The sequence below is a fragment of the Crassostrea angulata genome, chromosome 5 (genome assembly GCF_025612915.1).
Source record: "Crassostrea angulata isolate pt1a10 chromosome 5, ASM2561291v2, whole genome shotgun sequence".
NCBI classification, from domain to species: domain Eukaryota; kingdom Metazoa; phylum Mollusca; class Bivalvia; order Ostreida; family Ostreidae; genus Magallana; species Magallana angulata.
In genome coordinates this window covers 28,268,085-28,294,110 of record NC_069115.1, presented here as the reverse complement: position 1 = coordinate 28,294,110, position 26,026 = coordinate 28,268,085, and the positions used below count along the sequence as shown (strand labels likewise).

The 26,026-nt window shown below is 32.4% G+C and overlaps 4 protein-coding genes and 1 long non-coding RNA gene across 5 annotated transcripts; 1 reads left to right on the top strand and 4 right to left on the bottom strand.

Annotated features, from left to right (window-relative positions):
- Nucleotides 1-7,392: 7,392 nt before the first annotated feature.
- On the bottom strand, nucleotides 7,393-9,286 carry LOC128185268 (uncharacterized). Its single transcript, XM_052854906.1, has 2 exons — nucleotides 8,947-9,286; nucleotides 7,393-8,023 (listed from the first exon to the last, which is right to left on the bottom strand). The coding sequence occupies exons 1-2, from the start codon at nucleotides 9,284-9,286 to the stop codon at nucleotides 7,629-7,631; spliced, it is 735 nt and encodes a 244-aa protein (XP_052710866.1). The 3' UTR covers nucleotides 7,393-7,628.
- A 1,206-nt stretch (nucleotides 9,287-10,492) lies between these two features.
- LOC128184958 (uncharacterized) lies at nucleotides 10,493-13,045 on the bottom strand. The gene is made up of 2 exons (XM_052854609.1): nucleotides 12,587-13,045; nucleotides 10,493-12,382 (listed from the first exon to the last, which is right to left on the bottom strand). Exons 1-2 carry the CDS (start codon nucleotides 12,978-12,980, stop codon nucleotides 11,988-11,990), a joined length of 789 nt encoding a protein of 262 aa, XP_052710569.1. The 5' UTR covers nucleotides 12,981-13,045; the 3' UTR covers nucleotides 10,493-11,987.
- Nucleotides 13,046-15,653: 2,608 nt separating this feature from the next.
- LOC128182823 (hemagglutinin/amebocyte aggregation factor-like) lies at nucleotides 15,654-18,213 on the bottom strand. Its single transcript, XM_052851576.1, has 4 exons — nucleotides 17,981-18,213; nucleotides 16,584-16,718; nucleotides 16,332-16,455; nucleotides 15,654-15,760 (listed from the first exon to the last, which is right to left on the bottom strand). Exons 1-4 carry the CDS (start codon nucleotides 18,198-18,200, stop codon nucleotides 15,715-15,717), a joined length of 525 nt encoding a protein of 174 aa, XP_052707536.1. The 5' UTR covers nucleotides 18,201-18,213; the 3' UTR covers nucleotides 15,654-15,714.
- A 2,941-nt stretch (nucleotides 18,214-21,154) lies between these two features.
- Nucleotides 21,155-22,590, bottom strand: LOC128184296 (uncharacterized). Its single transcript, XM_052853734.1, has 2 exons — nucleotides 22,084-22,590; nucleotides 21,155-21,672 (listed from the first exon to the last, which is right to left on the bottom strand). The coding sequence occupies exons 1-2, from the start codon at nucleotides 22,481-22,483 to the stop codon at nucleotides 21,278-21,280; spliced, it is 795 nt and encodes a 264-aa protein (XP_052709694.1). The 5' UTR covers nucleotides 22,484-22,590; the 3' UTR covers nucleotides 21,155-21,277.
- A 1,205-nt stretch (nucleotides 22,591-23,795) lies between these two features.
- Nucleotides 23,796-25,535, top strand: LOC128186282 (uncharacterized). The gene is made up of 3 exons (XR_008243930.1): nucleotides 23,796-24,460; nucleotides 24,620-24,874; nucleotides 25,034-25,535. It is a non-coding gene; the product is annotated as an uncharacterized LOC128186282 (long non-coding RNA).
- The last annotated feature ends 491 nt before the right edge of the window (nucleotides 25,536-26,026 follow it).

Sequence of the window (26,026 nt, the reverse complement as noted above, 5' to 3'; positions counted from 1 at the left end):
ATTCGAAATACGAGATTCGAAATACGAGATTCGAGATTCGAAATTCGAGATTCAATATCTAAATTAACCAATCAAATCATGGATCTGAAACCTGTATCCTAGCAACATCAAACTGTTCTAAATAAAGATCATTCGTACATGCTCTTTCCTACAAATAAATGTCTTTATAGCTCTTAATAAATGCTATGTTCACTTCTCTCTACCTAACTAAATAATTATTTACTTTTACACAGAATATCTAAGTAGACTAGTAATAATGCAGTGTGCTTCGCGGATCTAAGTGATTTTGTTTGCCCTGGTGCATTTCCACCTGATGCGTTTGAACCCTGGGGTATTTCACCACCAGTAATAGTTTAAAACCCGGGTTTATTCACCCCTTTTGTGTAAAAATGCGGTTATGGTAGAGAACTTCATAAGCGTAGCTAATTTTTTCTGTAGGAGGTCCTAGGCCAATTTAAAAAAAATTTACTATGTAAATTTAATAAGCTCCAATTTTCCCCAGGAGGGGGTCCAGATCCCCTGACCCCCTCCTTTCTAGATCCCCGCATGAAGATTAGTACATGTATCTAAATAATCTAAATATAAATAACCTGTCCTGTTTCACTAATAAATATAAGCATTACTTATCGTTTTTATGTATGCATACAGTGATACACTAGTACTATGATTATAAACAAATCATTGAGATATTATTACATTATACGGAATTATTAATAAATACAATTTATTTTCCTTTTCCTCAGTAAACAACTTATTATGGGTCTTACTTTTGGAATTGTTTTCAATATAGAAGGATACCTACTCTCTACAATTAAAGGTAGGGATGATAGGGTGCCAATTTGTTCACATTGCCGATTTCTTGTGCAGAGAACAGTAAAACTTTTTAAAAATTTGATTGTGCATGAATATTTGTTGTAATTGTTGTACATGTATTTTGTTATAATTCATTCATTGATATATCAATAAGAAAGATTAAAAGCATATGTTTCACAGCCAAGTTTCTCTGTAGTTTCCTACCCCCCCCCCCCCCCCCGCACCAAAATTGACAATAATAACATATAAGTCATACAAATGTTTACTTTTTTTGTAAGTAAATCTCTAAAGATGTAAATAAGCACTGCAAACAAAGATGTGTGTATTTAATATACTACTACATTACACTTAGCCAGATCAAATGTAATCAGGATGAAGCTACAAGGGGTGAGTGGTGCAAATTTACCAATTTGTCGCCATACACACAGAACACCAAATAAAGAAACTGTGAGTGGTGTGTGGAATGCATAAAATTATTATAAAATTATCTCAAATAATCAGTGCAAAAACCCACAAATAGACTGCTATTTGTTACATATCCTGCAAAAACATTGATAAAAAAATGCTATCGTCCCATAGCATAGCCGATTAAGTTAATGTGTACATATGGTCAACGTACACAAGAAGGCGGACGTATCAGGCGGGGATCCAGAAAATTAAATTTCAAAAATGATCGGTTGAATTACATTAAATGCTTTGAAAATTGTTTTAAACTATCGCACGGGTCAAAATGCATGATAGAAGTTATGTACAGTGTAATTTGAAACTTTCATTTTATATCAATATGTAGTATTACCTATTATAACAAATGAGAGTATAGCACAACTGCCACAAGCAATACATGTCCTTTACCGGCACCACCTCCCTCCCCATAAAAAAATGAAACAATTGTCGTTTTATTTGCTAAAATGTGTGTGGTTCAAGATTTTTCTAAAGGACATACCCGATTAGAATTGAAAAAGAGTCGTACGTTTAAAACTAACTTTGTCAAATTTTTTAGATTCATTGGTTATATTTTGGTCCATTTGGGTAAATAGATGCACCAGTGCAGCTCTTATTTAAATATAATCAGGCCATAAATTCAAAATATTTTCAAAAATTATTAGCTTTAAATCCAGTGGATGAAAAAAAGGAAAGCAAGTCGAACTCGATGAGTGCTAATAATTTATCTACAGTGCATCGTTATGGAGCTACACAAAAAGTTTTATATCAATTTGCCGAGCCAAATAAAAAAAACCTGGAAAACGAAGAGAAAACAAAGTGGGGACAGAATAACTGGCAAACTAATTAGGACTTTATAGCCCCCCCCCCCCCCCCCCCCCAGATTATTGGAGTACAACAACCGCACACAATTTAAAGAAAATTTCATGTTTTTTTTTATCATTTTCGCTAGCTAATGTAAGACATCACAAATACCCCAAACCCCCTCACGGAAAAGGAAATGCTAGGTGATGAGAGAGAGAGAGAGAGAGAGAGAGAGAGAGAGAGAGAGAGAGAGAGAGAGAGAGAGAGAGAGAGAGAGAGAGAGAGAGAGAGTCGATGTAAATCACAGGTGCGCTAACACCGTTAAAATTAAAGCTTGCTTGTTGGTCTGCCCTACCCTAGCTACCTCCTCTCTTTTCTCCTTTTAGAGGCTTAATTATTGTCCATATATGCCTGTAACAAATCAAATCAATTTCAAATTCTAAATCAAAACTGAATTTGACACTACAAAACTCTCTGTCTGTCTGTCTGTCTGTCTCTCTGTCTCTCTGTCTCTCTCTCTCTCTCATATCGACATATTCTTATCTGGATTTTTGTCTTTGAGGTTGTAAATCATTATATCTTCTATGGTTTAAAACTTCATCATAACCTTTTGACATGTCGATTATTTCATTGAGTTTCGTTTCATAGCTAAAACATTTAGATTAAACAGATCTTTCTTCGCGAGCCGATTTTTACACAGTTGGGGCGAATACACTTCGGGTTAAAATTGTTCGGGGGGAAATACATACAGGGCAAACAAAACCACTTAGATTCGCAAAGCCAACAGTGTTATTTCTAATTTAATTGTTTATACTGTGTGGGGTTAATTCATCAATGTTAATTTACCATGTTATAACCACTATATAAGAGCTATTAAGACATTTATTTGTAGGAAAGAGCATGTACGAATGATCTTTATTTAGAACAGTTTGATGTTGCTAGGATACAGGTTTCAGATCCATGATTTGATTGGTTAATTTAGATATTGAATCTCGAATTTCGAATCTCGAATCTCGTATTTCGAATCTCGTATTTTGAATCTCGAATCTCGAATGATCCTTCTCGGCTTTCGTAAATATCACTAAAAGAACGTACATAAAAAAACTGCACGCATAATGTTACTTAAAATCTAAAATGCAGATTGATGCTTTAAGAAACACTTCTATATAAAAGTACTTCTATATAAGACTGTAAATACAATATCAATACATGCAAACCAGTTCTTTTTTATTGCTGGAGGTAAGAATTTACAACTGATCGGGCCCATTTGTTCAGAATATGGATTTTTGGACAAAAAAGATCGAACTGGACCAGGAGTTGTGCCAAGTCTGTAGGCAATGCCATGAATCGCTCAACACAAAACTTCGAACGTTACAACATAGAGATTGTGAATACTGTCAGTAAACCGAAAAAATAACACAGCACAAAAATGGAAACATCGGCCAAAGGTAGAACTGAATATATCAAATTACCTCTGGTGTTCCAAAATTATAACTTGGAGAAACGTTTTAACGTCGAAAAATGTAGACCGAAAAGACAACTAAATAAATGACTTTAAATGCGTCAAACTGCAAAAAAAAATATTCTCGTTATTACAAAGCTTTTAATTCTTTTAAAAATCTTAATGAACACCCTCCCCCCTCCCCGAAATATCAGCAGGTGAATCGTAAAGATGTCATGCAAAACGCGATTCTTTTAAAAAATCTTTAAAAAAACTAAAAATTATTTGTGTCAGACTTTTGACAGACAGACAGCTTTCTGAGTAGGACGATGTCCATTTATTTAACTATTAATGTCACCTTGATTCTGCTCCTGGATTGTAAAAGATACAAACACGGGTTCAAAAATACATCTTTGAATCTCTTTATTTCATCATGATTTCTTTATTTGAAATCTTAATTTGCATAAATAAAACACGAAACCGCCATTATTGAGTGCATTTTGCTAGCACCTATTTAAACAAAACAAAATATCTGGTTTCGGTAGATCTTTGTTGCATATCTGCAAACGAAAATTATAAAAATCAAAAATTCTTTACCAACAATACATAAATGAAACATGCAACTTTTTGATATCCTTACAGTTTTCATTTCATTTGCAAAGATTTAAATAACAGTACAGATTTTCAAATTGTAGGTAAAGGGAAATTATGGGTTCAAGTTCCGCCTTTAAATAGATTCTTTTCATATTGGCCTGATATTTTTAGCTCATTTGCCATTAAAAAACGTAAAATGTGACACATCTTGTCTCATGCGCTTTTTTAACGTTAACCATACGTAAATCTCCGTAACGAAAACCAATAGAAACCATTCAAAATTTGTATTACGTAATAAACATGTTATACAGTACGATGTAATTTGAAACATCATTATGTGTCAAAATGATATCTTATTTAAGATTATTGTAAAATCAAAACCATGTTTATAAGCATCTTAACAAATTATTACAGTCGTAAATTACGGGTTTATTGTTCTGTACTTTGCTTTTTAACGTTTTTGTAAAAAAAAAAAAAAAGCGAGACTCGTTTGTAAGTTTTGATTTAAACCTTTCTCTTGTAATTTCAAAATTCAATGACAAACATTTATACCGGTTATATGATATTTCTGAACAGAAAATGGATTCAAAATATTGACTCAGGGATGGTGTAATTGAAAAATAAGTATTTAATATTTAACGTAGTTATTTACATTTTTCAAAGAATTTGGAAGTTATTTGTATTTAAGTCTGCCTTTGATTACAGGTTATTGAATGTATTTAAATACATTCCGAGAAAATCATGTATTTTAATTACCTTTCAATTACATTTCAATTACTTTAGACTCAAGGGATTCTAATTACAATTTTGTGAATTATTGTCATTACTATTTTACATACCACCCAAAGTTTAACTTTAAAAATTCAGGAAATTGTTGAGCAAAAGCTATATATGATGATAAAACTAATCTCCAACCTTTAAAAACATTATCATACATATAACTTCGTGTATCTTAATGCTCTTTTTACATATATAAGTTCTCAAGAATTATTAATCACATTTGAATAAGAAGTAATGGATTACATTTTTAAAAAACTATGAAACTGTAATTAGAAGTAATTTGATAAAATTATCAATGTCTTTGAAAGTATTTAATTCCATTTCAAAGTAAATTACCCCAACCCTGTATAAGCTATTGATCCGAACAACTTGTATTTATATTATTTACTTTAATATAATCAGCCATAAAACCATAAAAATGCATATAAACAGGTCGGTGTTTATCGTTGTAACATTTCCCTTTCTTCCAAGAAATTCTTATAAAATTCTGGTCAGTTTGTTTTAAAAATTAAGTATAAAAATACACCCATCAACCAAATGCAATAACATATTTGGTAAACGTTCACCTCCACTTATTGTACTTTGTCCCAAATCTCTGCTGCTTCCACCACTTTTTGTGTAAAATCTAGATACATGTAATCATAAATGCCTTTGTGCCCAAACAACATCCATTCACAAAAATGACAAAACTTTCAGATTATCTGTTTTGTAACGCCCCCTACCCTTTAGAGCTAATATCAGTCCAATATAAGAAGACTACGAGGGTTTTGCATTGCAAAATACATAAAAGTACCCCGGATGATAACGTTAAAAAATTATGAGAGGTGCCATGAGTTCTTCGAATGGAGAAAAAATTTCAACATTTCTCATTTTGAATCTTATTACAATGTTTTTTTTTCGTTCCTGTGAAATTCTCCAGTTCTATAGGTATCAGCAAAAAAACCAGTGGATGTATCAATGAAGAAATCTGGGATTGGTTTTCTTTATTTTATCGATTTTAGTTGTACTTCATTGACAGGTATGTTTATTTTGATTTCAAATCATCAAAAATTGACGAGGGCAATAACTTATGACAGATAATAGTAGTTTAAAACGTTGATATTTAGTAGTTCAGCTCGTAGGTTGTTCTTTATCACCTTATTTTTTTATCTGCTGATCGGTTATTGATCTATCAGTTACTAGAATTTATAGTAATCTTTGTTTTTAATGAACTTGCTCTAATGAAAACAGTTAATTCTACATGTTCAGCAAAATACAGCAGATGTGTTGATTTTGTCAATGATTTTTATGAAAAAACCATGAAACAAATATGAAATAGTCTTTATTATTATTTTCAAGTCAATAGAATAAGAGAAACATGAATTCTTTCAATGGATGATTACGTCATATTTTTAAAACACAGACATGGATGTAATTTTAGTTAACAAAGAGAGATAACTTTCTTTGTTTTCGCAACTTTATACATAAGTCAAGCATTGTAGTGAAATTAAATGCAAACAGATTTTTATATCACAAAAGTTTAATCATTTTTTTAATTTTATAGATCATCATTTTATCAACAACAGAAATCTTTATGCGAGAATGTTTAATAAGACTTGGTGCACTTGTTAATGCAATCTTCACTGTGTTGAATTCTAATTTTACAGAGTCTCAATCCGCACATTTAGTATGTCTGAACATGCAGCACACCTACTTCTGCTGGTGACGTAAGACCTTTATATCTGATAAAGAATCGTTTTACATACATCTGTATCTTTTATTTTTTTCATTTACCTATGGATTATCCCGATTTCAACGTTTCTTCAGCACATTTGGCTAATATAAGAATTGCAAATTGGGAAACTGGCATGCTAAGAACATTACACTAATTATTTGATTTCAGCCATCCTAATAGGCCAAGCAGGTGGTATTGATCATTGCCTTTTGATACCAAAAGACCGATACCAGGGTCGAAATAAGAATTAAAGTAAGCTTATCGTCTTATTTAGATAAGGTATCCAAAACTACAGAATTTTCTTATTTTTTTTATTTTTTAAATAAAATTAATATTATACATTACTTTCATCATTCGCATTCCTAAAACTCATCACCTTCTATTTATATCTATTATATCTCATATTGATTGCTTTTTTATATGTTGACAACAGTTTATGTCAGGTTTTTTTTTTTGCAAGCAAGTCAGTTCTAGAAATGTTTACTTTTATTTTTCAACTGTTCAAGATGGTTATATATCTCCTTGAAATTTTCAAGAGAATACATTTTTGAGTTAAAAATCCTCGTATTGTTAGAGTATTATTTTCTTTTTTCATTCGTTTCTAAATAGTTACATTTCGTGGTGTCGTTTGCTGTGATTTAAAAACAAATTCAACTTCATTTTAATGTCCAATAAAAGGCGATAAGCGTGTTAAATTTTCTGTTCAACAAAATCAACTAATTTCAAGGTCACGTTACTTTACGCAGCATCTGTACCACGTATATATATAAGCAAGGTTTAAATACTTATGAAATTTATTGGATGACGTAAACATTAAAATATCTTGAGTTATAAAATAACAGAAAATGCATAAACTGTTCACCTATGAAAACTACTTGAAATTGACTATTAGTCTTAAAGAAGCCGAAATTGAAAAAAACAGTAATTAGGCGAAATAATATCAAATTTGTTTATAATAAACATGAAATGTTAAACCTAAAAGAAAGTAAAGTTCAACATGTTTTCCGAGCAGTAATAAAACAGATCATCACTGTACGATGGTTAGTTTTTCCAGCCTTTGAAACTGGACCAGCCATCTCCATATACATAATTTCCTTTATGGGTTCTGATGTTAACTGTATCTCCAGCTTTTAAGATAACGGGAACAGTACCAGAACAGTTTTCATACCCAGGACCCCCCTCATTGTAGCAATTGCTACGGCCTTTTACTAATCCGTTTGCGATAAGTTCGGTGTTAAGGATTTTCTGTGCCTCCACTAACGATGACCACGAAAATATGTATAGCCCACTAGATGGCGCTGTGAAGACTCCGCTCTGAAAACTGTAGGCTTTGTGTGAATCGGACAATACAGTGTCGTAAATAATGTTTACGGGGGTATTTCTTTCAAATTGAAGATGCTTAGAAATGGAGGCATGAAAAAAGACGGCTTCCTTGTCTGCATAAAGAAAATATATTGTAGATAAAAGGTATATATATGTGGCGTACTTTAAATCAATAACATTAATAAGATCTGATTATTTGACTCATTACTTTATTTAAAGACAGTACTTTCACATAAATTACGCTGCATAAGTCAATCGAATAATAAAAATACAAAAAATACAATTTTTTAATGTTTTTACGATAAGAAATACAAAAGATTTGAATAACCCCGCCCTAAATGGGTCCCGTGACACATCTCGGTCTATCAAGAACAATGGCGACGATGAGAAAGAGGGATAGACCGTTAGGTTTGAGAGATTTGGCAATTAAGGTAAGAAAAAAAGACAGACTAACAACGAACTAAGGGTAGATCGTCACCGGAGACCATGTAGATTGATGGAATATGTATTAAAGCCGAATTAAACTTAAGTTTCCATCATGAAATTGTAGGGGTTTTGCTAGTCAGGTTCCATGTGCACCCTGTCTTTCCTTTATAAGTTATAAACAACAAGCAGATTTTCGTTGGGATTAATTTTTGAATAAAAAATGAATAAACACTCTAAGTAAATGCATCCCTCAGGGAGAGGGTTTTTTTTTCGTTTACCGTGTCGATAATGCTAAAATCTTGTTTCTTCTCATTACACATAAATAAAAATTTATATCATTCGACATTAATTAATATCGAAATTATAATGCTTCAAGTATCATTTGATAGAGGAATTATCTGATTTAAGACATGAAAAACGTGATTCTAATTAGTAGACAAACTGTTCTTTCATCATGTTTTCATTGTTGGAGATGAAGTGATCATGTAAACTTTCAATCAATTTTTATGAGTACTTTCTTGTATAAAACACTTAATCTTACTTAATTTTAATCTCAAATTTAATAGATCTCAATTCCTGATTGTAAAGTTCGTGATTTGATTGTTATTACCTGAGTTCTTGCGGTGTGCTAACTCTTGTATGATTGAATCCATCTGTCCCATTTGTTTTTTCATCACAATGACGTCCTTCAACAGTGAGTACATCTGATTTGTTAGGGACAGCCTGATTAGTGACTCTTGATTCAGCTGCTGTCTGAAGTTGTCGATATCTTGTTGATTCACTGGGAAGGGATCGTAAAAGGGTACTGCGTTTGTAATGTTTTCAGAAAACCCCTGTACTGCGGCGTTTGTAATGTTTCCAGACAGCTCGTTTGGTGAGAAGGGGGCTTCCGTTGTTGCAGATCCACTGACCCCGCAGAACACCAGCATTAGAACAATCACGTGAGTCATCGTGTCAAGAGTAATGCTACAATAAACTCCTAATTAATTAAAATATTCTGTTTGATGCTGAACAACATAGAGAAAGTTGCAATGTAGTGTGTAAATATGTAGATGTTTTCAAAACTAAGTAAAAGAAATACACGTTTGGAATAAGATTGTTTTAACGACCCCATCCCTCCACATAATAAACTTTAATTAAGGAGGTAAGCACTTGAACGATAAAATATTAAGTGTGACACTAGAAGGCAATCACTGCAGAATACTTCTTCTATTCTCAGTAAAAATAATTTAAAAACCCTCCCCGAAATCTTTGATACTTTATACAGTCAGGAGATTATCCCTAGATAAAACTAATATTAATACGTTTGGAAAAAAAACACGAATTTAGAAAAATTAATTTTCGATCAATATAACTTTTTTAATCTCCGCTCTTTTTATTCCTTATGTAAAACATGAAAGGACATTTGATTAAATATTCACTGTTAGCCTTTTCATTTTGAAATTATCACGACTCAAATTCAAAATATGAAACGGAATTGGATACCATAAAAAATAAATTCAAATTCATTTTAAAAAAAAAGCATTGAAATGAAGCTTTTTTTATTTTTTTTTAAATCTAGCTCATTAATATATTGTAATCTTTATAAGCTTACTGAACTAAAAATAATCGACTTTTTATCATATCAAATAAAATAATATTCATAAAGACAAAAATCGTAATTCTTTATAAACTTACTTCATATCTCCTAAATAGGTTTTACAGCAAGTGATGTTGAATGGTTAATGAATCTTACAGGAGTGACAAAAGGGTTATATCGTTTTTTAAAGGGTGTGGAGTATATAATTGATCTTCCAACTATATTTTTTGTCTTAATTTAGAAGACAAATGTGTTTCTATGGTTTCAAGTATATGGCAATACCTTGATAATTTAGAAATCCCCAATATGGAATCACTTTGAGAAAATGATGAGGAAAAAAATCAAATGTTTTTAGCTACAAAAGTGGGTTTTAATATCTATGCATACAATAAAATAGTAAAACGATGATTATTCGTTTTTAATAAAGACATGGGCCCAAAATTAATCATGAATCATAGATACATGGATTTTTTTATTGCTGAAAATTGTTTTTTTACAAAATATTTCTTCGGAAAACCAGTGAAAAAATCAAAAATGATTTAGCGTATGCAAAACGATGTAAATAACAACTAATGCACAGATTCATTATCTTAGGATTTCTCTTTTTATTTACTAATACGTCAAAATCCATCATTGCTTTATTTGATACCAATGTCGTGTATGGTTTGACTTGCTTGGTTGTTTACGTAGATAGCAATACATTTAAGATGCACCCTAGAAAATGCATTATCTGTAAAACAAAATCACAAACAAAAGTTCATTCTCACAACCAAGTTTTGATCCAAGCATATTTTCAAATCTATAATGTCTGTGTACATGTCAATTTTACATATATGATACTTTATCTAAAGTAACCGATCAACTAATAATCGGTACAAAAATATAACTTCATATTCTCTAACTAAAAAAAATCCATCAACATACACTTTATATGATTATATTGTTATATTTAACTTAAGTTAGCATTTGATCAAGACCATAGGTCTTTTTAAAGATTACTTATTTGGTTTAATGATTTATTTTTTTCACCAGTTCAGATGAAGTGTTTCTTTACAGTGATATTGAATGGCAATTTCTTGTAAAATACCGGTATGCCAGCATTAAAGCGAACCGTTTAAATTGATCAAGTGTCTGTTTATTTAGCATGATAAAAAGTTTTCTTCAATATCTTAATAGGTTATTAGAAGTTTCAAAATTATGACTATAATATAATATAATTATGCGAAATTATAATATATGTTTATTTGCAAAACCATCGTATATTTGTTTTAATCAACATCAGTCGGTTATATAAAATTTCTTTTACAACGTAGCTACGCACTGATTTCTTTACTTTATAGAAAAATACAAATGATTTACAGAGTTTGCCTGTAACAATTCTTACAACTGCATGGTATTTGAATAAGTATACTCGTTGATATTCGCATTTTGAAATGTTCCGCAAATATTTTCAAAAACTAACTTTTTGACAACCAAATTTTTCCAGCGAAGGAAATCCACCATACACCAGAAAAACTTGTACATTATCATAATCCAATGAGTCCAAGTTTATTTGCAGAGAAAATTGAACAAGTTATTGCATTAAAGGTCGTCTATTCAATGAATTACATATGTATTGTTTAAAAATGAAAACAACAGAGTAAATAATGAAAAAATCATTGAATAAATGACATTAGTTTTGCAAAGGTGTGGTTAAAAACCACCACCTCACAAATAAAGTGTTCATCAGGGATAGAACCTAACACTCGGTGACCCTGTCGTGCGCAAATGCAAATTACAGACTATCAAACAACCTGGGTAACTTGACCATGGGGTGTTAATGGATATACCCCCTGCATGCGTACATCTGCTTATTATACACTTCTAATGCCAGCTTGATTTACAAACAGAGATACAGTTGACACATTCATCCTATGAATTTCAAAATTTGTTCCCAAAAATGTTTTTATTTACAATAAAATTAGTTTTTTGTTACTCTATATTGGTTAAACGATACCTGACTTAAATAGATTAAATAATTATAAACAATAAAGGGCCTTTAATGGAAATACAATATATCACTGTTACAACCATTAGTTTCTCCAGCCTTTGAAACTTGACCATTCACTTCCATATACGTAGTTCCCAGTCACAGATCGGACATTGACGGTATCCCCAGCTTCCAACACAACAGGAACTGTATTTGCACAGTTTTCAAACCCAGGGTTCCCTTCGTTGTTACAATTGCCAAGACCTTTTCGTGTTCCGTTCACGATAAGTTCTGTATCTAGAATTTTACCAGCTGCGACCAAAGTTGTCCAAGTAAATATGTAAAGACCTTTGTGGGGTGCTGTAAAGACTCCGCTTTGAGAGCTGTAGGCACCGTGAGTATCGTACAATACAGTATCGTAGACAATGTTCACAGGGGTATTTCTATCATAAAGGAGCGTCTTTGAAATGACTGCATTGAAAGCAATTGCTTCTTTTCCTATAATGTCAATCAAAATAACAATGAAAGTATTAATTTTATTTAAAAAAAAAAACCGGATATTTTATTCAGTATTTTATTAGCAACAGGAACTGGATAAAAAAGAAATTGAATGCATTATTGATTGCAGTATTGAAATCGATTACAAAGTGACAAAAAACTTTATATCTAAGAATCGATATTACATATACAAATGCAACTTACCTTGACTTGCAGTTGTACACGTTGACGTCAAATTCACAAGATCTTTCTGTAAGTTTACTAACTGTTTTGCTACAACATCATCGCCTAAGGTTGAGTTCTTAAAGATCTCTAGTTCGCGTATCTTAGATTCCATCTGTCCCATTCCTTTTTTCATTTCAATAACGTCATTAAGGACAGAATACAATTGTTTGGTAAGCGACAATCTAATGAGCGCCTCCTGGTTCAGCTGCTGTTTCAAGTTATTCATTTCTTGTTGAATCGAGGGCTGTAAACTGTTTTGGGATACTGCGATGGTTTTGTTTTCAGAGTTATTGGCGGTCAAGAGGGATGCTACATTAGTCGTAGATACACTGATCCCATTATAAACTAATGCTAGAATGACAGCATACACCATCGTGTAAAGGATTATCCTCCTCCAGTTAATTCCCAAATGAATAGATTAAATCACACTGGTTGGTGTTCTATATTGCGATGTATTCTGAATGGTTGTGTGTAATGGGGACATCATACAAATTGACCTCTTATTTAATCTGTGACGAAAGCTACAGATGTACTTCTATTACGTGGCAATTAGTAAAGTACGTGCTACTGCGACCATTTAAACAGGACACTTATATTAATTATTTTCAGACAAATATTTATTTAAGATAAAGTATGAAGTAGAGCTCTCGAGAGATTAAAGATCGAGACTGCTACTTGATGACAGCGGTTTTAATGAGACAAAAACGCTTTTTACCGAGTTTATTAGGAATATTTCAATGTGAACGTGTGTTTTGACAACATTTGCAACATTGTGTGGGAGGATTTGCGTAACTTTTGTCAATTAAGTTGTTTTTTGACATTGTTTACAAATCGTGTCCTACTTTCGATTCTTCCCTTATTGCGTGGACCCTGAGGTCCATGCAGAAAATATATAAGTGAGGTTAAACCGGATGCTATGGGGAAAATTCAGCCTACGCATGAGCTAGTCTGGTTCCTGTGCGTAATGGGTTGCTTCGGGAACCAGGCTAGCACATGAATCGGGATCAGGATTCTATGCTATAGGCACACTATAGGAATGAGAGTACCAAACCCCCGGATGTTTACATCAGAGAAAAAGTTATAGAACGTTGTAATAAGGAATGAATGGGTAGGCGTTAGTTCTCGTTTTGTAGTAAAATTATTAGTTTTTAAAATAAATGATGGAATGGGGGAATATTTTAAAGAATATAGCAACACTAGGAAAAATTGTAGGGGTGGGGGTTGATTTTTTATGAAGAGTGACATTTACTGCCGATCGCTGTAAGTTGTAAACAACTGCAAATTTGACCTTTAAACGCCACGGGACCCTATATTTTTTTTGTCATTTCCTGAAAGGTCTTGAATTGAAGTTTCAAATGATACCAAAGTTTGACTTGAAACTATTATAGTAAAGTACTGAGAGGTCATAACATTTGTATGGAGTTCTATGGGAAAATAATTGGTAGGCTTTTCCCATAAGTTCTAAGGCGCTGTAATTGTAAAGTTGTCGGTAAACAGTACAGAAACAAAGAATTCCTTTTAAAGAAATGATCGGCATATAATATGAACTGTCAGTTTTATGAAATAGGTTAATGTTATGCCGAAACTACAACAGGCATCAAATAGCATAATTTGCAATGTTTTGTTGTTTTCTGAAAACTTTAAGTATAATTGAATAATTATGTGACTGTATTTAATAGATGACTGAATAATTCTGTCACTGTATAAAAGTTAAAATCTCAAGAAAATTACATCAAAATATGAAATTAATTTACACAAAGCTGTCACTGTATAGTTAACAAAGTAGTGCAAAGCGTAATGTTTGCGCAAATAGTAGAATTCGCCGAATGCCTGATACTATACATGCAGTCTTCATTAATAAAGATCATAATTATTTTAGAGGTATGAACCTTAACTCTGAGATGAAAAGTCAGGGCTATACATATATAATACAACGTACAGATTTTCTGGTTAAAAGTAGGCGGCTTGAGTCGGAGGAATCTCAGATAATCTAAAGACGTTCACGTTTTCGTTGGAAACACATGCATATGGTCCACGTATTGCAGTCCTTTTTTAAAGGACAGCAACTTGTGTATATATATATATATATATATATATATATATATATATATATATATATATATATATATATATATATATATATATGTGTGTGTGTGTGTGTGTGTGTGTGTGTGTGTGTGTGTGTGTGTGTGTGTGTGTGTGTGTGTGTGTGTGTGTGTGTGTGTGTGTGTGTATGTATGTCATAGAGTGTAGAGCGGATACGATGCCCCTGTGCTTGATGCAAATTGCGCAATGGAGAACTGCTTGATTTCTTAAAATCTCAAGAAAAGGTTTTATAAGCAATAGCGTTACAAAAAGTGTTGAAGAATGAGGAAAATATAATACCGTGATCAGTTCAAGTAGCAGTGCTTTCTGTGATATTATGAATGGGTTTCGTTCAACAAAACGCTTTGTCTAATCAATGAAACGCTTCGAGACTTTAATCATAGAGAGAACGATAACTTCTTTTGTTTGTTTTCATGTTTAAACTAATAAAAACGTAAAAGTCATAGATATAATAAAGTGTATGAGTATTTCGTATGCATTTTCACAATCATTAAATTTTCAAAAACAAATGAAATTCAACAAAAATGGTAATTTTTTAATATTAATTACGTACTGAGTACGTAATACTCAGGCTATTAAACAAAGCAAGCTTAAATGTGCATGTGATATAATTATGCGTTTTACTTTATGAATTCAATTTTTCAGTTTAATTATATTTTTCATTTTCAGTTTATCATTCTAATTATATTATTAAAATCATTTAAGTATATCCGGCGTGTCTGATGATGGCGGATTTCACACTATATTTAGATCTTCTTTTTTAAAAATTGTAATTTTTGTATCTCTGTGTTTATAAACATAATATATTTCTTGGAATCCGCCCGATCGTTCTAAAGATTTATATAAAATGTAAAATGTTGTTGCCAACAACGACAATCATTTTATGTAACATTTGGCTTTGGTAAACTAAAATCCACAAACGCTTTTCAATATCAATAACATTTATTGTTACAACAAGAATGCTGTTTAACAAAGCAAAGAATTCCTGACTTCGATGCGGTTTAACGTTTTGCAACTTGACAAATCTCGAACTTGAATCTTCTATCCCTGTTGAAGCAATGAATATGAATCTTAGAAAAATAAACTTTTATCTTTATATGCATATAATTTCGTGACGCCTTAAAATTGATAGATATACATCAATTGATTAAAATAATATTTCAGATTTGTTTTTTTTTTCCAATAAATCAAAATACCTCCCAATTTTACAGAAAAGGGAAAGACCTCAAAACCTCCTACTTTTGATAACTGTTCACTATTTTCATAAAACAATTCATTTTCAATTCAAAATGCAGTTCGAGTGTTAAACATACACCAGTCATAAAAAAAACCATCTTCAATGTGAATGCACACAATACGCAGGTAACTGCATGCGGTTCATGTATAGAAAATTTGTGGGAGCGCTTGTATAAGTCTATGTAACTAAACCGCATTTCATTTTCGACACGTTCTGGATCATAAGATATAGCTTATCTGCTTATTATTCTAATTTAAAAAAATCACCTGACAGTTCATAAACATATGAATGTATTATGTATAGGAAACGATTGTTTTGGTGTTACATTTTACGTAAACTGACATTTCATATCTATTTTAATAATTTGCCTCTGTTACTTACTCAGTATAGTTGTTGTGAATGCTAAACACACCTCTGATGACATAACCATCTGGAGCAAAGTAATTAAACGTTTCATCCCAGGTGTTAACCCAGTCGGTCCATTTGCAGTTTTTATGTTGATATCCTTTTAATATATTACTAAATTTACTCATTTTTGTTATTTCTTACAAGAATTAACAGTAACAGTATGAGTTGCTTTAATTTAAAACAGCATTACAAAAAGAATAGCATAGGATAATTATATATTTTCACCTGATCTAGGGGTGCAGCATCTAAATTTGTATCTTCTGTCTTCTGTGTAATTGTCATGAACACTGAAAACGCCATGTAAATATCCTCCGGTTGGACAAGTATAAAGAACCAAGGCATCAAAATTATTGACATACCCTGAAACCAAAAACAAAAGCGTGTACAAGTATGACAATTTTTCTCTCTTTATTAGAAACCGTAGATTTTCTTTAAAGGCATGGGAATCTTCACTTTGCAAAACTCGTTATATGTGTGTGTGTGTGTGTGGGGGGGGGGCATAGTTTTATCACAGAGGCCTTTGTTGTTTAAAATAATGTAACTCTTTTAACTGACTTGAAAAAATGACAATAACAAACCGCGAACCATCTCAAAAATCCATTAAACGAAATGCAAATTCAAAGCAGAGCAACACGGACCTCCAAATAGATGGAAGTAGGATCTGGAGCCTAGGAGGAGTGAGCATCCTCTGCCGTGTGCTCTTTGTCGTAATCGGAGAAAAAATTCGGAAAAGTCCGTAGACGATTAGGTGATCAATTATGGTCTAACAATAAGTATGAAAACGTCAGTCAGAATGCGACCCAGTGGAAGATTGTATTTGCTGACAAGGTCGTTGTATAGACCATAGAACTTACGAAAAACATGACTTCAAACGAGACTGTTGATAGTCCTGTTTTATCAACTTGTTTGTCAGTAGCTTGCTTCTTCTTAGAAACTGTTCATACGAAGAGCATGCCCTTGCGAATCTAATCAACTGAGAGACAAAAACACCATATGTAGGTGATGAAGGTATATTGCTACATAAGTAAGGAAAGTTGACTACAGAAAAATTCAAGTTATCGCATTTATCATAAAGTTTTGTTGTTAGGTTACCATCAATGTCCATTTCCAGTAAAATATCCAAATATGAACAGATGACGCAGACTCTGTGGTATCTTTTATTTCAAGTTCACTGGGATATATCGAGTCGACGTCAGTATGGAAATAACAATTGTTTATTGATAATACGTCGTCGATATACCTGAATGTTGAGTTGTATCAGCTCCTCACTTTGCTATCGTTTCTAGTTTTTGTCCTTCTGTCTCGTCTAAGGGATGCAATAACAAATATACCTAATATACACCAATTAACAAACCTTATAATACCGAAAGACACCCCAGTGAAACCAAATATGAGAGTTTACAATAGCTGTTCCCAAAAAACAAATTGCTTTTATATATCTTTGAACAGTCACTTCAAACATCTGTTCACTTTGTACGAAATACGGATGCCTGTTAATTATATATTCTGGAATATTTTTTGAGGTTATTAAACGTTGAAAAAGCACCTGTAAAGAACAGAATAAAGCTACAACATCAATGACTCACAAAGCACAAAAACTATGACATAGTTTGCTACAATACCAGACCAACTACAGGATACGGGTCCAGAGACAGAAAGAACTTGTCTACAGTTGAAGTCAAATCGTCGGTCTTCGTAATAGTTATGGTGTGTTGATACAACCTGGTAGATGGCGGCTCTCTCCGAAGAGCATTGGAAGTTCAGCGGCTGATCCCAGTTATTTTTCCACCCTGCTTCTATTTCCGACATCATAGATACAAGCGCCATCATAAACAACATCATTTTTGTTCTTCTACAATTTTTTTTGAGAGAAGAATTTTTGATAGATACAATTCTTTTTAAAATGCTACTAACTCAATGTAAAGATCAATGGTAATATTAGGTATATCATACCGTATATTTTATGCACTTGAAAACACTTACTATATTTATAAAATGTTTTTACTCGTTTGGTTGCAAGTCAGAATATAACACACTATATGATGTGTTTTTAATAAATTAATCAATGAAGCTTTAAATATTATTTAAGTTGCAAGGTACATGCACTTATAAAAAGATTAGTTTTAAATCAGATTACTTCCACTGCTGTAACAAGACCAACAACATAAAACGCACAAGTTTTTGATTTCACTGCTAAGAGATATTGAAAGATTGGTGTACCCCAAATATAAACTTAACCTTATCAGACACGATACCGTCGAAGTAGGCTGCAATATAATTTGCAGTCACTGCGTGGTTGCAACATGTTGCTTACAAGTAGCACTACAAGAATACAAATGACCAAAGCCGACTGAGAGTTAAGACAAGAATTGAATTATTATGCTTAATTTTACACAAAACTCAATAATGTAACAGGTTGTTTACCTAGCAAAAAAAAGTTAAGTACCTGTATTCGAAATTTATCACATTTCTTACACCGGGTTTGAACAGATGAGTCGACACAACATGAAAATTGATTTTTTTTCAATACATGCTGTTGCATGGATATTATTTACACTGTTGACAGTAATATTTACTTTTGATGTGTTATTGTTAAGTCAAAGTGTGTTAAATTTATAACAATCAATTGTTTTTTCTAATCCAATATGGAATTTTGATAGATTTTCTGTAAACGGCAATAATGTTTCAATATTTTTGGTTATCGTTTTCGGGGTTTTATGGGTGTATGATAATTGTATTTTTTGCAAACATTCCCAAATCGTAAAACTTTTATCAGCTTTAATTCAGTGCAACTTTTGAATTTCAAAATAAGTGTTTAAAAAAAATAATGTTAATCATTCGACCGGATAAAAATTATACTTCATTCTTCAAACCCCTATTTGGTAAATTAGAATATATTCTGTCTGAGGTTGTCGATATCTTGTTGATTCACTGGGAATGGATCGTAAAAGGGTACTGCGTTTGTAATGTTTTCAGAAAACCCCTTTACTGCGTCAATTGTAATGTTTTTAGATTGCTCGTTTGGTGAGTAGGGGGCTTCCGTTGTTGCAGATCCACTGACCCCGCAAAACACCAGCATGAGAACAATCATGTGAGTCATCGTGTCAGGAGATATGCTACAATAAACGCCTAATTAATCAAAATTTTCTGTTTGATGCTGAACAACTTAGAGAAAGTTGTAATATAGTGTGTAAATATTTAGATGTTTTCAATACTTCGTAAAGGGTTATATTAACTTAAATAAAAGGAAGAAAACACTTGAACACTAGAAGGCAATTACTGCGAAGAATAATTTTATTCTCTTTTAAAAGTAGTTTATAAACCCTCCTCCAAAATTGAACGATCAATTTTTTCCCCTAGAATCCTTGATAGTTTATGCAGTCAGGATATTATCCCAAGATTAAACTGATATCAATACTTGTGGATTTAACACGGATTTAAACTGATTAATTTTCGAACAAAATAAATTTTATCAATCTTCGCTCATTTTATTCATTATGTAAAACCTGAAAGGATGTTGGATTAGATATTCAATGTTAGCCTTTTCATTTCGAAATCATTAAGATTCAAATTTAAAATATGGACAGGACTTATTGGATACAATAAAAACTCAAATTCATTAAAAACAAAAGCATTGTAACGAAGCTATTTCTATTTACTAAAAAAAATCATGCTCATTTATATATTGTAATCTTTATAAGACTATGTATACTCATAGAACTAACAATAATCGACATATTATCATATGAAGTAAAATAATATTTATAGAGACAAAAATCGTAAATCTATATAAACTTACTTCATAGCTTCCAGATATGTTAAATGTTTAATGAATCTTACATGTGTGACAAAAGTGTTTTATATAATATTTTCTAAAAGATGTGAAGTATATAATTGATCTTCCAACTTTATTTTTTGTCTTAATTTAGAAGACAAATGTGTTTCTACGGTTTCAAGTTTATGGAAATACCTAGATAATTTGAAAATCCCCAATATGGAACCGCTTTGAGAAAATGATGAGGAAAAAATCAAATGTTTTTAATAACAACAGTAGGATTTAATATCTATGCATACAATAAAATAGTAAAACGATGATTATTTGTTTTTGATAAAGACACGAGCCTACATTTAATCATGAATCATAAAATACATGTAACTCTTTATTGTTGAAAATTGTCTGTTTTACAAAATATTTTGCGGAAAACCAGTGGAAAAAAATCTAAATGATTTAGCGTATTCAAAACAATGTAAATAACACTTAATGCACAGATTCATTATCTACGGATTTCCCTTCATTAATCTCTTTATTTACTGATACGTCAAAACCCATCATTCCTCTATTTCAAACCAAGGTCGTATATATAGTTTTATTTGCTTGTTTGCTTGCTTGGTTGTTTACGTAGATCGATAGCAATACATCAAAGATGCACCCTTGAAAATGCATTAGGAAAAAAAACAACACACAAACAATAGTTAATTCTTACAACCAAGTTTTGGTCCAAACATATGATCTTGTCTATTATGTCTGATTACATGTTAATTTTTAATATATTGTACTTTATCTAAAGAAATAATGGGTTCTTAGATATAGCTTCTCACTCTTTAACTTAAAAATCCATCATCGTACACTTTATATGCTTAATTTGTTATGATAAACTTAGCATTTACTGTGGTTTCATGAATATTCAAGGGTATCAATTTTCGTGGATGACACATTTAATTTCGTGGATCAACTTAACAACGAAATCCACGAAAATTGGTATTCAACGAATATTGATGAAACCATTACGCCAGTATTTTCAAATACCTACTTTTTGTTATTCTTTATTCAATAAACGATATCTGTATTTAATAGATTTAATGATACATGAATAACACAGCGCCTTTAATGGAAGCACAATATATCACTGTTACAACCATCAGTTTCTCCAGCCTTTGAAACTTGACCATGCATATCCATGGACGTAGTTCCCAGTAGTAGATCGGACATTGACGGTATCCCCAGCCTCCAACACAACAGGAACTGTATTTGCACAGTTTTCATACCCAGGGTTTCCTAAGTTGTTACAGTTGCCAAGACCTTTTCGTATTCCTTTTACGATAAGTTCTGTATCTAGAATTTTACCAGCTGCGACCAAGGTTGTCCAAGTAAATATATAAAGACCCTTGGAGGGTGCTGTAAAGACCCCACTTTGAGCACTGTAGGAACCGTGAGTATCGTACATTACAGTATCGTATACAATGTTCACAGGAGTATTTCTATCATATAGGAGCGTCTTTGAGGTGACTGCATTGAAAGCGATAGCTTCTTTTCCTACAATGCCATTCAAAATAACAATGAAAGAATCAATTCTATGTATAAAAACCCTGATATATAAATATCAAACAAGTATATTATTAGCAACAGTATTAGGGTCAGGAGAGCATTGAATGTATTATTAATTGAAGTATTAAAATAGAATAGGAAGTGACAAAAAAGCTTTATATCTAAGAAACCTTGACGGTGAGTAAAACTTGTTGACTAAAAAAGTTGCGGTTTAACTATATATGTACGTATAAATTGACTTTGAGATTTGCGACTAGAAATTTTGAGAAACGAGGAAGATGTGGTAAAAAATAATAATTATTGTGTATACATACGGAACATAGATAATCATTATGATATCAGATAATTTTTTTCAATTTTACATATTTTCAAAGAATCGTTATTACAGATATAACTTACCATGACTTGCAGTTTTACACGTTGATGTTAAATTCACAAGATCTTTCTGCAAGTTTACTAACTGTTTTGCGAGAACATCATCGCCTAAGGTAGAGTTCCTAAACTTCTCTAGCTCGTGTATCTTAGATTCCATCTGCCCCATTCCTTTTTTCATTTCAATAACGTCATTAAGGACTGAATACAATTGTTTGGTGAGCGACAATCTTATGAGTGCCTCCTGGTTCAGCTGCTGTTTCAAGATATTCATTTCTTGTTGAATCGAGGGGTGTAAACTCTTTGGTGATACTGCGATGGCTTTGTTGTCAAGTTTTGAGTTATTGGCGGTCAAGAGGGACGCTACATTAGTCGTAGATACACTGATCCCATTATAAACCAATGCTAGAATAATAGCATAGATCATCGTGTAAAGGATTATCCTCCCCCAGTTAATTCCCAAATGAATAGATTAAATCGCACTGGTTGGTGTTCTATATTGCGATGTATTCTGAATGATTGTGTGTTATGGGGACATCATACAAATTGACCTTTTATTCAACCTATGACAAGAGCTACTTCTATTAAGTGGCATTTAGTAAAGAAATCCGTACGAAAATGTTGGCCGTTTTCCGGCTGGACTCAGGGTGAACTTAGACGTATTCCGGTTAAAATGTAAAGGCGTACATGGAAAACGCTTTGAATGTTAGACGGATCCCATCTTATTCATAATCGGACCTTACCTCAAACCTTAGCCGTATTTTCAGCATCTAGCCGTTTTCTGTTAAAGTTTACCGTATTATTTCTCACTGCCCGTTTCCCCCCTTACCATCATAAAATATTCCGCCTTAACCTAGCTATTTGGCAATTTCTTTGCAAATAATATAATATAAAATTTACGGCTAAAACTTGGCCAAATCGTGTTAAAGGCGCACAGCAGTTCATTTTCTGTTCTATAAATAACTCATTCTTATAAACTGTCTGTTGCTTTCACTCAATAAACTTTACTTCATTCTTCAAATTGTTTAATTTTGTCCGTAAATCAAACGTCGATATTTAATATTTTCTGGAATGGGGCTGCCCGTGCACAAATCTTTTTCTTAAAATCTTTAAATGACACAAACATACAATTTGAAACAATGGTTTGTAACCTTAAATTCAAATTGATAATCCGATGACACTATCAAACAGGTTATATAATTATGTATGTTCTACACACAGGCTGGTTAATTTTATCTTGACCTCAATACACAGGCTGCCATTTGTAAACAGGCAAGAGCCGCAGCCTCTCCCTGTATTGCAAAGGGACGTCAAGAGGGGAAAAAAATTTTCATTCATAATTTTAAACATGTACATACTATTTTAGCCGCAATGTTTAATCAATATAAAGACAGGAATGAGTTTTGAACAGGCTAGCATATTTATTGTACTTATAAACTGCTACTAAAAATTGTTTTACTATGGCCATCAAGCACTTGTAAACATAAAATCAGCTTTACCCCTTATCATATTTCTGGCCTCAGAGGCTTTTGAATTTGGCAACAGCGGTCATGCCTAACTTTCCTGATCATCTTTTCTGTTACAAAATTTAGACATGTGTTAAGGTAGCAAGGGACAGTTTCGAATGAAGTACCCGTCAATATTTTTGTAAAATTGAGAGTTGCTGTACTTGAAGGCTTGTGGGTATTGCTAAAATTCATGAAATGATTTTTAATGATTATCATTAGTAAGAGGGATGTCTGTTGTTGAAATTGATATGCAATATGTAGGCCCCTTATGTTAGGTACATAAGAATCAGAAGTAAAATGCGAAACCTGCGGCTATGACTGTTGTGCTGACTTTACACAGTGAAATTGCAAGTTACAGACGGGAGGTAAAATAACACGAAAAGAGGGTGGATGGGACATTGTAACCTATACACCGGTAAGTTTCTGACATGTGATAGTGCAACATGCACGCGGTACGGGAGGTCAACCCTCTGCAGGGAATTAGCTGGGGGAGGTCTAAAAAGCTGAAAAATCATGAAAAATTAGCAAAATATGAAAGGGTCAAAATCTCATAAAAACCAGTATCTAGAGAATTTTACAGGTTTTGACTAATAATTTTCTTCAGAAATTGGCGATTGGCCTTATAAAGAGTGAATTAAAGATATTTGTGCTGAATGGGAACTGAGGAAATTCTAGTTACAGAGTTCCGAAGACATGCATCCCTTGGCTACAATGAATTGTATCAAAAAAAAAACTGTCCTCTGCAACCTAACCGTTATGAGGATTATTTTGGGGAAATACAGTGAAAATTATTTACAGCTATTTGATGTAAACTAAGTCTTATGGAGTTTAGCAAAGTGTGTGCGTTATGTGGACTAAAAGACATGAACACAGGAACCTTAATGTTAATATCGAAAGTAAGTCAATATATATTTTAATTATGTTCATGACTTTATCAATAATAGTACTAAAGTACAGTTAAAATTTTGCTAATTGTATGTGAAGAAAAAATAGGTTTAGGCAGTGCGTAAATGTCATACAATGTATAAACTATAGAAATCCCTTCATTCCTTTAGATTTGAAAGCTGTTGAAATCAACTGACATTATGCTAAACAATTAAAAAAGAAGGAAAGCAACAATACCAACAAGTCATTGGGAGGGTGGCAAGCTGCCTTCTTATATTTAAGCTGTCCTAGTATGAGCATTGAGATCCAGCCTGATAAAAATAAAAAAAACTAGCTCAAAAGCAGAAGGACAATGGACATGGGAGACTAGTAGAATATCAGTCATACCATTTACATGAACCCTACCAAAATCAAAGTTTTGAAAGGTAAAGATTGGATCTCTTTTTATTTGTTCACATTGTTGAAAGGTATGCTTTATAATCATGATGATAACTAAAAGGTATACATGTATATTGATATATTTATATTTGATCGAGTGTTTGGTTATAAGTATTGCTTTATCAAATTACATGTATTTTTTTCAGAATATGTGAGAGAAGTATTTTTAGTGATGCAATTACCGAAAAGATTCGAGGAAGATCTGAGCTACTCTAGAAACTTAAGTGAAAGGCAAACATTAGGAAAATATAAAGATATTCTGGATGTAATATCTGTATTATGATGTGTATAAAAAAGGAAATACACAGGAATTATAGATGGTCTGGCCACTGATTTATAAAAGAAATGAAGGCAATGATTCCACCCCATCCGGTGCTAATTTAAAAGGATTTAGTCACCGAATTCAAAAGCATAAATTAAAAGAAGTTTTTTTGTCCGTTGTAAAGTGTTCATCTTTACCCTAAGGCGGATTTGGACGCAACCTTGTATTAAGGCGGATTCCACCTTATATTTAGGTGGATTCCACCTTATTTTAGGGCGGCATCTTGCGTATTCCACCTTATATTAAGGCGGATTCCAATTTATCATAAGGTGGTTTCCACCTAAGATTAAGGCAGATTCCCGTTTGTTTTAAGGCGAATTTTTATTACCCGGAATACGGTTAATCTCATTTAAATAATTCGAGCCATATATTAGTAATACATTCAGAGGAATGAAAGACGGAATCCGCCTTTCAAATTCCGCCTACAGTCAGTCTTAAGTCAGGTGGAATTATTCGTACGGGTAATACGTGCAACTGAGATCATTAAAATAGGATATTTTTATTAATTATGTTCAGATACATATTTATAAAAGTATCAAGTAGAACTCGTGAGAGATTAAAGATCGAGACTGCTACTTGGTTCAAACTGTGCAATGGAGAATTTAGTCTTTTCTTAAAAACTCACGAAAAGGTTTTATAAGCAATAGCGTTACAGAAAGTATCAAAGAATTTGAAAATATCAAAGTGTTATCAGTTTAATTAGCGGACGGGTGCTTTTCTGTGGTATTATGAATAGGTTTCGTTCAACATAAAGCTTTGTCTACTCAATGAAATGGTCGAGACTTTGGACATAGAGAGAATGGTACTTTTTTTGTTT

Bases quoted from the DNA above. Each gene is read 5' to 3' on its own strand.
- LOC128185268 (XM_052854906.1), bottom strand. From the start codon at position 9,286: ATGACTCACGTGATTGTTCTAATGCTGGTGTTCTGCGGGGTCAGTGGA. The intron at 8,024-8,946 runs GTAATAACAATC...TTCTTTATGCAG, and splicing joins AGCACACCGCAAGAACTCAG to ACAAGGAAGCCGTCTTTTTT.
- LOC128184958 (XM_052854609.1), bottom strand. From the start codon at position 12,980: ATGGTGTATGCTGTCATTCTAGCATTAGTTTATAATGGGATCAGTGTA. The intron at 12,383-12,586 runs GTAAGTTGCATT...TTGACATTATAG, and splicing joins GTGTACAACTGCAAGTCAAG to GAAAAGAAGCAATTGCTTTC.
- LOC128182823 (XM_052851576.1), bottom strand. From the start codon at position 18,200: ATGATGTTGTTTATGATGGCGCTTGTATCTATGATGTCGGAAATAGAA. The intron at 16,719-17,980 runs GTATTGTAGCAA...TTTTGGTTTCAG, and splicing joins CGTATCCTGTAGTTGGTCTG to GGTATGTCAATAATTTTGAT. The intron at 15,761-16,331 runs GTAAGTAACAGA...TTGCTTCAACAG, and splicing joins ATTCACAACAACTATACTGA to GGATAGAAGATTCAAGTTCG.
- LOC128184296 (XM_052853734.1), bottom strand. From the start codon at position 22,483: ATGATCTATGCTATTATTCTAGCATTGGTTTATAATGGGATCAGTGTA. The intron at 21,673-22,083 runs GTAAGTTATATC...ATGGCATTGTAG, and splicing joins GTGTAAAACTGCAAGTCATG to GAAAAGAAGCTATCGCTTTC.